At 37.6% G+C, this 10945-nt stretch overlaps 3 protein-coding genes across 3 annotated transcripts; all 3 read left to right on the top strand.

Moving 5' to 3' along the window:
* Positions 1-1909: 1909 nt before the first annotated feature.
* On the top strand, positions 1910-3127 carry LOC130736399 (protein FAR1-RELATED SEQUENCE 5-like). The gene is made up of 3 exons (XM_057588236.1): positions 1910-2610; positions 2884-2938; positions 3050-3127. The coding sequence occupies exons 1-3, from the start codon at positions 1910-1912 to the stop codon at positions 3125-3127; spliced, it is 834 nt and encodes a 277-aa protein (XP_057444219.1).
* Positions 3128-3136: 9 nt separating this feature from the next.
* On the top strand, positions 3137-3718 carry LOC130736398 (protein FAR1-RELATED SEQUENCE 6-like). Its single transcript, XM_057588235.1, has one exon. The coding sequence runs from the start codon at positions 3137-3139 to the stop codon at positions 3716-3718; it is 582 nt and encodes a 193-aa protein (XP_057444218.1).
* An 8-nt stretch (positions 3719-3726) lies between these two features.
* On the top strand, positions 3727-5392 carry LOC130736397 (uncharacterized). The gene is made up of 6 exons (XM_057588234.1): positions 3727-4120; positions 4220-4327; positions 4418-4528; positions 4617-4727; positions 4825-4944; positions 5333-5392. The coding sequence occupies exons 1-6, from the start codon at positions 3749-3751 to the stop codon at positions 5390-5392; spliced, it is 882 nt and encodes a 293-aa protein (XP_057444217.1). The 5' UTR covers positions 3727-3748.
* The last annotated feature ends 5553 nt before the right edge of the window (positions 5393-10945 follow it).

Below are 10945 nucleotides of genomic sequence, written 5' to 3'. Positions count from 1 at the left end.
GTCCTGGAACCAGTAAAAGTTGCAAAGAACTATTCTTATTTTAAAGTATTTTTGCTACAATCATCAATGGTACATGAAGACATGTATTTTCAAGTGCTATACTAAAACTGTCTAAGCAAAGCAAAATGAATTATAAGTTCTCTTTCAAAAGTTGAATGCTAAATTTTCCATTTTCCAACTTAATTAGCTAACACCTGGATAAGCTAAAATCCTATTTTCCTCTCCTCATAAAATCTATCATGTATAATACAGTAAGGACTAAAGAACTAATACAATTGAAATTCTCATACCCTTTGCAGTGAACAACCAAGAAATCACTACTTACACACACACAGACGCACAAGGGACCCTATAGTGACATAATTTTTAAACACAGTTCATGTCTTTCTCCTTCTACCTCAAGTCTCATGGTCATGGGACTGAGCTTCACTTCTTCCTCTGGTCTGGTCTGGTCGTGCTCTTCCCTTCCTCCAGTACCCATTGAAACTGAATAATAACAAGGGCACATAACTCAGAGAATGGAACTTAGGATATGAATAAGAGAAAACTAGGGTTTGAAAAGGGAAATTTGAAATTGATAAGGAGAATCACCTCTTACTGATGATTGGGCCTTGGATTCAGGAAGAGGAGGTTGAGAGCTTCAAGAAATTGGTCTTCTTTCTCAGAACAAAGCTCGCCGGAGAAGACGCCGGTAGCGGCGGCGGCAGCGGTCGCCGGCGTCACGGTGGCCGATCATCGAATCGATGGAGGGGTTTTGTTGTGGTTGATGAGGGGAGTTCAGTGGTGGTGTTGGTTTCTCCAAAAACTTAATGGTTCGCCGGAGATCGGAGGAAAAGGGCGGCAGCTAGGGTTCTGGTGGTGGCTCTCATGGAGAGGAAAAACAGAACAGGGACAGTGGTGATTGTTGCGTGAAGGAGGCATGGAGGTGGTGGTGCTCGCGGTTTTGGCACATGATGGTGGTGTTCAGTTGCAGGAAAAATAAACTGAAGAAGAAGAAGAAGGTGTTGGTGGTGTTGCAGAAAGAAGAAGAAAAGGTTTTGGCAATTTCTGTGGTGCCCGCAACTTTTTTATGGGTAGCGTACAAGAATTGCTTGAACCAATAACATTATTTCATTTGTTTTGATTTTTTTAAATCCGGAATAATAGCAGTAGCCTTTCGTAAATCATGAATTTACTCCCTAACTTCATTTATTTATAAGTTGGTCCCTTAGCTAAGGTAAAAGAAAACAAAAGCTAAGTTAAAAAGATCTTGGAGGTAATTTACATTCTGGGTTCGTGAAAGATTAGATTAAGGTTCATGAGATAGGTTTGGTTCCTGAAGTCACCTAGATTGATTTCCTGATTTCATTTCATCTATTTGAACTGTCGTCTTCGGTAGCCTTTGGTTTGTGTGATTTCGAGGGTTTCACAGGTGATTCTTCTTCGACTGTGCTTTCAATGATGAATTTGGTTGTGCTAGTCTGTGTCGCTGTAAGATTTTGATACGGGTGTTTCAATTTGTACACTACTCTATTGAGCAGGGATCGAAGTTGTCTGTGGACATTTGCGGCTACCTGAACTGGTATGATTTTTAATAATTTTTACCCTAAGTATGGTTTTATTAGGTAGCAATGTCTTGAATCGTCGGTTTTGATTTTATTTCAGAGTTGGGAAAATGAATGATTCTTCAGGAGATAATTGGCTTAATCCGTTTGATGACGAGCTTTATATCATCGATGAGGATGATAGTCTGAATTCTAGCCCTGCCAACGGTTTGAAGCAGGGTGTGAATGAAGGGGATAATGATGGGGAAAATTTTGTGGATGTCGATGAGATGTTTGAAACTGGAAATGACAGTCAAAAAAACTCTGATGTAGAAGTTAAAGTCATGAAAAGGATTACTGAATTGTCTGCAGATGACATTAGAGGGATGGATTTCTCTTCTGAGGAGGAAGCATGTGAATTCTATTCTAAATATGCTCGTATCCGTGGATTCTCTCCAAGGAAAGATGATGTATACAAGGATGATGATGGCAAGATTATCTCACGACAGGTGGTGTGCAATAGGGCTGGACAAAGGCATCAGAAGCATATGCATAATAGTGGCAGAAGAAAACAACCTAAGGCTATTACTAGAGTGGGTTGCCTTGCTAGAATTCGATTTCGTTGTTTTTCTAGCAGTAAAAGGTGGAAAGTGGTTTTTTTTTGCGATGAACACAATCACCCATTAACACCATATAAGCATGTTCATTTGATTCCAAAATTCCGGCAATTGAGTGGAGGGGACAAAGCTCAAGCAGAAGGTATGAACCTATTTGGTGTGAGGACCCGCAATATTATGGAGGTGATGATGGGCCAAAAAGGTGGGGCTGAGTCCGTAGGCTTTACCGGCAAGGACTTGGCCAACCACCTAGACAAGCAAAAAAGGAAAAGAGTCAAAGATGGTGATGCAGTTGCGGCACTGTCCTATTTACAAGGAAAACTTGACAGTGACCCACTATTTTTCTTCAAGTACAACAAATCGGAACAAGGTAATCTCCTTAACTTGCTATGGTGTGATGGAACCAGTAGAATGGATTATAACGTGTTTGGAGATGTGGTTGCCTTTGATAGCACATACAAGAAGAACAAGTATAACAAAGGCTTAATTACAACATTGGTCCCCGACGTTTACCAATGCCACGATTTTGGTCCCCCACCTAATTTAATTACATGGATGGTCCCCGACGTTGTAGGCTGTGTGAAACGTTAGTCCTACCGTTTATTTCTTAATGACATTGTGATTTTTTGTGGATACAACCACCACAAGCAAACAACTATCTTTGCTGCTGCACTTGTTCAAGATGAGAAAACTGAGACTTTCATATGGGTTTTCGAAACCTTGACTGAAGCAATGTTTAACAGGCATCCTAAGGTGGCGGTTACAGATGGAGATCTAGCAATGAAGGAAGCTATTAGAGTTGTGTGGCCGAATACCACGCATCGTCAATGTGCATGGCACATTCACCAGAATGCTTTGAAAAATATTAGAAATCTTGATTTTGCAGATGAATTCAAGTTATTTGTGTAGGCTAACATAAACCCTGACAAGTTTGGAGAGAAGTGGGATAAACTGGTTGAGAAATATGGTATAGCCAATAATCCATGAATTGATACGATGTATGAGACAAGAGCTTCTTGGGCAAGCACCTTCATGCAAGACAAATTTTTTGCCGGTATTTGGACGACATCCTTATGTGAAGGTATTAACTCATTCATAAAGAATTATCTGCATTGTAAGTGTTCTTTGTTGGATTTTCTTTTCAATTTTGAGCGGGCTATGAAGAAATACAGGCACAATGAGTTGGAATCTGATTTTAAGTCTTCTTATGGTGAGCCTGTTATGACAACTGCACTTAGTGGCATTGAGTATAGAGCTGCCAAAATATTAACAAGGAGCATGTTTTGGGAAGTCAAGGGTCAAATAGAAGATGCCCTGGGGCTAAATGTGGAGCGTTCTGAGGTGGCCAATATTGTGATGATGAAAATGAGAAAAATTAGCAATCGCAGAAAAGAATATATTGTTGTTTATGATAAGAACCAGAAAAAGTTTGTATGTGAATGTGGTTATTTTGAGTTTTATGGCATCCCTTGTTCTCATATAATAGTTGGGATAAGAAGTGAGTATATTGATGAATTTCCAAGCAATCTAGTTTCTAAGAGGTGGTTGAAAACAGCCAAGTCTGCTCATGTGTATTGAATTTCAGAGCCTAGTATTCATTCACAGAATATGAAATTGTTGCGAAAAGGAGCTATGTCTGCCGCATGCAACTATCTCGCAGAAATAGCATGCGAAAAGGATGATGATTTTTCAAGTGTAATGGAAGACATTTATAAGCTGTTGAGGGATGTTCAGAAGAGTCGCAAACCGGGTTGTACAACAAAGAGTGCAGCCTTTAATGTGGGTGATCCAACTGTTGTACAGGGTAGAGGTGCCCCCAAGAAGACCAGAACTGTCACCAAGAGAAGACATTGCTCAAATTGCAGGGGTATTGGACACACGATTCGTACGTGCCCGGTTTTGCTTTATCCTGATCAAGTCAATAACAATGAAACAGGTGACTCTGCAAGTGAAGGAATTGTGGACAGCACAGACGACGAGGTGATTCTGATATTCACCATATTTATTGCATGGTCTGATCATAATCATGTTGCTTGTGCATTTTGGATATATAATTGTTAAAATTGAAATGATTTACAGACAAACGTTGGCAGCGTAGATCGGCAAAATAATGGGGCTTCGGTGGCAAGTAAACTTAAATCGCAGCAACGGAAGCAGGGAAATGACTCCTCATCCACCCAAGTATCTGTAAATGAAATGCTTGTCATTCATCTTAAATTTTCTTGCATTGTGCTCAAGTTTTCTTTTTAGAGTGATGTGTGCTTACAAATTTTGCAGAACAAGCGTTCAAATCAGAACACGGTGTCGACAAAACAAAATAAGCGTAAATCTAAGCAGCGAGAAGTCCCAGTCATGATTCATTCAAGCCAAGTATCTGTGAATGAAGTGGTGAGTATTTTTCATTATCTTCTTATTTTTAAGTTTCCTTAAATGCATCAATGTGTGAGTCTCTGATTCCTGGTCATAACCTGTGCAGACTCAGAGTTCACCGAATAATGCAGGTCGCAGTGATGTGGATAACAACAGAGTTACTTTGTTGCCCCAACATCCACAGGAAATACCTTTGACCCAAGCATCTGTGAATCAGGTAATTAGAATGGTTGTATAATTTATTTATTTTCCCTTCAGTGGTGTTTACTCAAGTTCCTCATTAAATTGTTTTCTCGTGGACATAATCTGGGTAGGTACAGGTTTATAACATGGAGCCTATTGTACAACAAGTCCACTATCCTGTTGTTCGTGCTTCAGCTGGACTTCCATTTTTGCAACCTACTTATGCCGTGAATATGACTGATGGAGTTCAGGTGTTTCCACAATTTATACAGCACCAAAACGTCCAGGTTCCTTACCAAGGAGTTCAGATGCAAACGCTTTTTCAAGCTGGACCTTTTGGCTTACTCCCGACATTCTCATCGACGTTGGCGGCAGTCGATAGGAGACACAATAGAAATTCAAGTTTAGGAAATAATTGAAAGCATTTCATTTTAAGTCAGTTTGATTTTGATATTGGAACAAATTTTGGTTTTGGATTGTAACAGTTATTAGTGTAACTTGATGTAGCGTTAACATGTATTTGTGTGAAGAAAAAAAATTATTAAATTATATTTTAAAAACATCTTCTGAAAAAACAATATAAGTGCAGACTTTACAATATGTGAACCACTTTTTTCATGAATTTTTTTTTTGGGTCAGAGAGTGTTGTTCATTTCACAAAAGGGTCAAGCCCAAAAACCAGGAGCCTGTTACAAGTGAGGTTCAAAATAAAATGATCAAACAATAAATTTACAACAACCAAAAAAAAAAAAGTTGATCACTGATTGCATTAAAGCTGCCTTTGTTCACAATAATTGGCTGAACCCAAAACTTTTTTTATTTGGCCTTTTGTTGTGAAGACCAGCAATGAAGTTTTTATTTTTGGTCTGTTAGCCCATTGATCAATATAAACTGCGTTTTAGATCCTTTTATAGTCACCAAAGGTTTTCATTTTGGTCCGGTTAGCACATTTCATCAGTATAAATCAACTTCAAACATGACAAATTATACTAGTAAAACATAAAATTATTGCTAATAATTAAGGACAGTAACCAAGATTATGAGCAAAAGCTACCAAAATTGTTCCAAAACGCCACCGAACATGTCGGTGAACATAAAAGTACGGTTACCAAACAGCATAGCATAGGTTCAAATTATAAATTTCAGCAAAAAAAAAAAACACAGCCAGTCCAGTTTCCATCTCCACCCCACCCTAATCAGCAAAGGCAATCATGATGTCCACAATTCTCTGATTCATGTAATGAAACTTGAAAGCACAGACATCCCCTTCTGCAAGCTGATACTTTCTAACGAATTCCCTCCAGCCACTACCAAACTTGCTCTTCACCTGGCCATGAATGAGTTTGCATTCCACCAGTTTATCATTTGGACCCTCATATGGACCTTTCAGAAACACTGGATCAGATCCAAACTTCTTTAAGTGCTTCCCAATTTTCACGGGTAGGTCCTAAGAAATTGCATAAAACATGGGTTATATGCTTGCTTACATGGTACAAGAATTAAAAATTCTGATGAAAATAAATATAGAAAGAACAAGTTACCAGTTGGCTTCCTTTGGCATGATGGTCTTTGAGGGTAACAGTGAAGGAGGGATTTTCAGATTCATGGTTAAATAGCACAAAGGTGGAGTTGGGAATACGCTTGAAAGGGGGTGTTACTGTAGGTGGTGGAACAGACAGGAATTCACGAAGCTTATTAACATCATCTTCCTCTGTCTTCACGGGCCAGCCATGATATTTGATTTGCTTATGCTTAGCATTGAAAATAACAATCTTAAATCTTGACCTGCCCACACACCAGTGAAACAAAAGACATTGCGTAGCCGTGACCATCCTGTTGTCAAGTACCCTTTTCCATGCAATCTTTCATACCTAACTTTGTGTGTTACACCTAGAGGGTCAGTCAGATACCAAGTGCAGTCCACCCGGTAATTGCCCATCTTGACCAATGTCTCAGGGACTTCTATGTGAGTCTACAAAGAGGAAATCCAAGTAAGAAATCATCGGACTAAAATATACATGTATGTGTATGATCAGATAGTATCTAATTAGAATGTAGAATATTACCATAGCTTGTTCATGACATGCAACGAAATCGTGCTCGGGGATCCTTTTTTGACTGGGTGCCATGGTAGAACACAGTACTTGCTTCTATAAACATGTTTTCATAAAAAAACATGAAGTAAATCATATGATTTTCACCACAATGAAGAGGAAAAGTAAGAAAAGAGCACATAATAAATCGTTTACAAGTAGCACATGTATGAAAATCAGGGTAAAGGACAAACACACACAAAGTATTCTATTGGACATAGATTATTCAATATGATTTTCATCACAATGAAGAGGGAAAGTAAGATAAGAGTAATATATTAGATGTATAACATGCATGAAAAATCAGGGGAAAGGGAGAATGGCAAAATATTCAATCTGACAGTAAGTGAAAAAAGGCAAAGTATTAAATTTGACAGGAAATGAGTTACAATTGGAACTATGTAATTTAAGTAAAAATTTGTCATAAACAAATGTTTGGTAAAAAATGGAAAAGAGACTATCAGTATTGAAAAAGGTGGAAACTTTGAACATGAATATGGCATATACCATAAAGACATAATCAGATGGTCAAAGGTCGATGTCAGTCTGAACAAAGATGAAAAATTTGTGATGGACCATGGCATATAACATAAAACATAATTAGTTCTTTTGTACTGCAGGCAAAGGTCACTATCATACCGAAGAAGGGTGGAAAATTCGTAATGACAAGTTTCATAAAGAAATCAATACCCATTAGAAATAGAACATGCATGAACATCAGGGGGGAAAGGGAAACGGAAAGCGATTCAATCTGACAAAAACTTGTGAACTCAATGTTTTCCATGCACAACTAAATCGGCGACCCAAATTTCATGAATATCAAAAAGAAATCAGGAATATCAAGTATCAAAATGGAGTGAAAATTCTGTAAAATTGAAAGAATCTTACCAGAGATGAGTGTCTGCAAGCGTCTCACATGTCCGTGCAAAAAAACCCTAAAATCGCCGTCCACTACTTGGAAGAATGTCTACCCTCTCGATTTCTCCTATAAGTGGGTTCTTATGGTTTTTTGTTCTTGATAATCGAATAATCGAATAAGCATTGAATGATCGATCATATGGGAAATATAAAAAGTTGGTGAAAAAGTTTCTTTTTTACTGAATATATAAATTTTGAGTCTTATAAAAAACAAAAACATCACTGTCTAAGTGGTTAATACTACTCCTATTTAGCAATTGGTCCAAGGTTCAAATCTAAACTTGGACAGTTTTGTATTTTTACTAATATGTTAACATTTTTATATTTAGTTATATAAAAAAATAATATATTTTATTTTTGGCGAAAAATATTTTTTTTTGTCATAGATTAATTAACCTTAATCATGGCTGGAACCCTAGAGCATCTAACATAACCTAAGAAGCATTGATTCGTCGTTGCGTGGGACTAATGGTGTTAGGCCAATGAACTATAACGCTAAACCTAATAAGTGTTACGCATGACTCGCACTATATCGTTGTGTGAGCCATGCACGAGGGTGAGCGAGCGATTTGGATAGCTTGGTGTGAGCCACTATATCGCGGGAACCCTACATCATCTAACATAACCTAAGAAGCATTGATTCGTCGTTCGGTGGGACTAATGGTGTTAGGCCAATGAACCGTAACGCTAACCCTAAATATGTGATACGCATGACTCGCACTATATCGTTGTGTGAGCCGTGCACGAGGGTGAGCGAGCGATTTGGATAGCTTGGTGTGAGCCGCTATATCGCGAGAACCCTACATCATCTAACATAACCTAAGAAGCATTGATTCGTCGTTGCGTGGGACTAATGGTGTTAGGCCAATGAACCGTAACGCTAACCCTAATAAGTGTTACGCATGACTCGCACTATATCGTTGTGTGAGCCATGCACGAGGGTGAGCGAGCGATTTGGATAGCTTGGTGTAAGCCACTATATCGCGGGAACCCTACATCATCTAACATAACCTAAGAAGCATTGATTCGTCGTTCGGTGGGACTAATGGTGTTAGGCCAATGAACCGTAACGCTAACCCTAATATGTGATACGCATGGCTCGTACTGTACTCGTACTATATAGTCTAAATGTCTAATACACTCTAGCACTTGAACCCTAATGCATCAAGTGGCGGAACTTGGACAATAGAGTTACAAAGTATATACTTAAAGAGTAATGATAAATAAATTGGGTTATATTTAAAATTGTTATACTTAAATGACAATTATAAATAAATAGATGTATATAAAATCTCAATTTTCATCAAGTTCAATCTCATCCACTTCGCAGCCCCAAAAAACAATGTCTGCATCTTTGTTTCTCTCTAGAAACTAGTGTTAAAATAGTAAAATTAACAATATCAAATTTATTTTTTCATTAATAGATAAATTGATTTATTTTCACATAAGATATCTATTCTCATTAAAATGTTTACTCAAAAACGCCATATTTTATTTAAACCTGAACAAAGTAAAATTGATTTATTTACACATGTTCTCATGAAAATGGGTACTCTATAACGTCATACATTGTTTGATGATACTAAACTACACAAAGCACGTTTACGCTAGCAATACATATGAAGCTGGGGCCTGATTTTTACTCCTACCTAGGGTTGCAACAATATTTCTAAGATTAAAGAATGGAGATAGAAGAAAATTATATCTTATGGAGCAATCTTGGGTGTGAATAGACTTCTTTGGGAAGATATGGTGTGAATAGAGATGGTGTGAATAGATTTCTTTGGGAAGATATATGACTATGGCAGAAATGTTTGTGTAGGTTGAAATGGTTGCAACTTTTGGAAGGTGGAAGGTTGAAATGAATGAAATTATTAATTTGTTTTCGGCCTGCTTAGAGTGAACTGGAATGGAGAAGATCAAAGGTTTATTTAGTTAACATTTCCAAATATTTATGGAGATTAAATTAACGAATTTTAAAAATAACTCAAATTGGCTGATTGATTATGAGGTTTCTTAAAACTTATTTTTTAATTTTCCAGTGATCCAAAACCAATATGCTTTTGAAGCACTACTGGTAGAAATAATTAAGAGACTATGATGACAAAAATTAAATTAAAAGGATGAAGGGGAAAATCAATTGAACACACGTTTCAAAGAAATTTCTTGCAAATTTTACTTGATAAAATCACATGCACTATCGGAGAAGAAAATTTATACAACACATTGATTCAGAAATCCCCATACCCAAAACGCTCCTAAATATGCTCTTGAAGCCCTACACCTTGTGAATATAAGCAATTCGATTCACTGCATTGGTAAAACGGAATCGGAGAAGATCAGAAGCGCATATATCGTTAACATCGCAAAAACTACTCCATCCATCCCCCATCTTAGCAATGCTGGAGTTGGGATGAAGGTGCATGGAAAATTCCCTCGGATATTGCTGAGGACCGATAAAAATCCACTTGTCAACCCCAACTCCTTTGAGGAATGAAGCACCAGATTTGGGCACGGGCTGCATAAAATAAATAATATTGAATATGGATTAGAAGACATAAATATCACAAATTCATATATAGAAAAAGATAATCATAAAGAAACTTACAACTTCATTAAAAGAGAAAAACTTTGAAGTGATTTGTGTGTCAAATTCACATTCAAATAACACTTCATGAACAACATTTTGTTCAGCAACATCAACTTGCATGGGACCTTCTTGAATAGAATTCTGCTCATCGTCAGACAAAATAGGAGGCTCAGAAGGAGTAGGAAGGTTATACGAAGGACTCCCATTCGGATCAACTTCACCTGAAAAGCTAAGATCATGATCCATTATAACCGAATAAAATATGATATGGGAAATCCAAACTAAAGAACGGAAGACTTTATAGAGGGGAAGAATTAAAAGACATGATGGTTGGAGTTCCATGCAAAATGAGATGTTTACACGTGTTCCACTTTTAAACCACCTTTCAAATTACAATCAAGGAGAAGGAGAAAAAAGCATTCATGGAAGATTCAATGAGATATGAAGCATTCGTTGAATAGACATTGATATCTGGTCATGTAAGTTGATGTAACCGGTGCAGTTGATGACGGAAAGGTGGTAAAAAGAAGCAATGATGAAAAAAAATCGCATTGGTCCCCGTGCTGGTTCGTTGGTTCTTTCATTATACTAGTTTAAAAAATCCCCGTGCTGGTCCCGTGCTGGTCCCGTGTTCGAGTCCATGTCTCAATT

This window comes from Lotus japonicus, chromosome 2, assembly GCF_012489685.1.
Source record: "Lotus japonicus ecotype B-129 chromosome 2, LjGifu_v1.2".
Classification (NCBI taxonomy): Eukaryota; Viridiplantae; Streptophyta; class Magnoliopsida; order Fabales; family Fabaceae; genus Lotus; species Lotus japonicus.
Note: the sequence above shows the minus strand (reverse complement) of the source record. Positions and strands in the feature narration are given on the sequence as shown.

What these genes read in the sequence shown, in the direction of transcription:
- LOC130736399 (XM_057588236.1), top strand. Translation starts at nt 1,910, where the DNA reads ATGGATTTCTCTTCTGAGGAGGAAGCATGTGAATTCTATTCTAAATAT. An exon ending in AGCACATACAAGAAGAACAA is followed by an intron (nt 2,611 to 2,883) that starts GTATAACAAAGG and finishes AATGTTTAACAG; the next exon opens with GCATCCTAAGGTGGCGGTTA. An exon ending in CAATGAAGGAAGCTATTAGA is followed by an intron (nt 2,939 to 3,049) that starts GTTGTGTGGCCG and finishes TTATTTGTGTAG; the next exon opens with GCTAACATAAACCCTGACAA.
- LOC130736398 (XM_057588235.1), top strand. Translation starts at nt 3,137, where the DNA reads ATGTATGAGACAAGAGCTTCTTGGGCAAGCACCTTCATGCAAGACAAA.
- LOC130736397 (XM_057588234.1), top strand. Translation starts at nt 3,749, where the DNA reads ATGAAATTGTTGCGAAAAGGAGCTATGTCTGCCGCATGCAACTATCTC. An exon ending in AAGTATCTGTGAATGAAGTG is followed by an intron (nt 4,529 to 4,616) that starts GTGAGTATTTTT and finishes TAACCTGTGCAG; the next exon opens with ACTCAGAGTTCACCGAATAA. An exon ending in ATATGACTGATGGAGTTCAG is followed by an intron (nt 4,945 to 5,332) that starts GTGTTTCCACAA and finishes TTTTTGGGTCAG; the next exon opens with AGAGTGTTGTTCATTTCACA.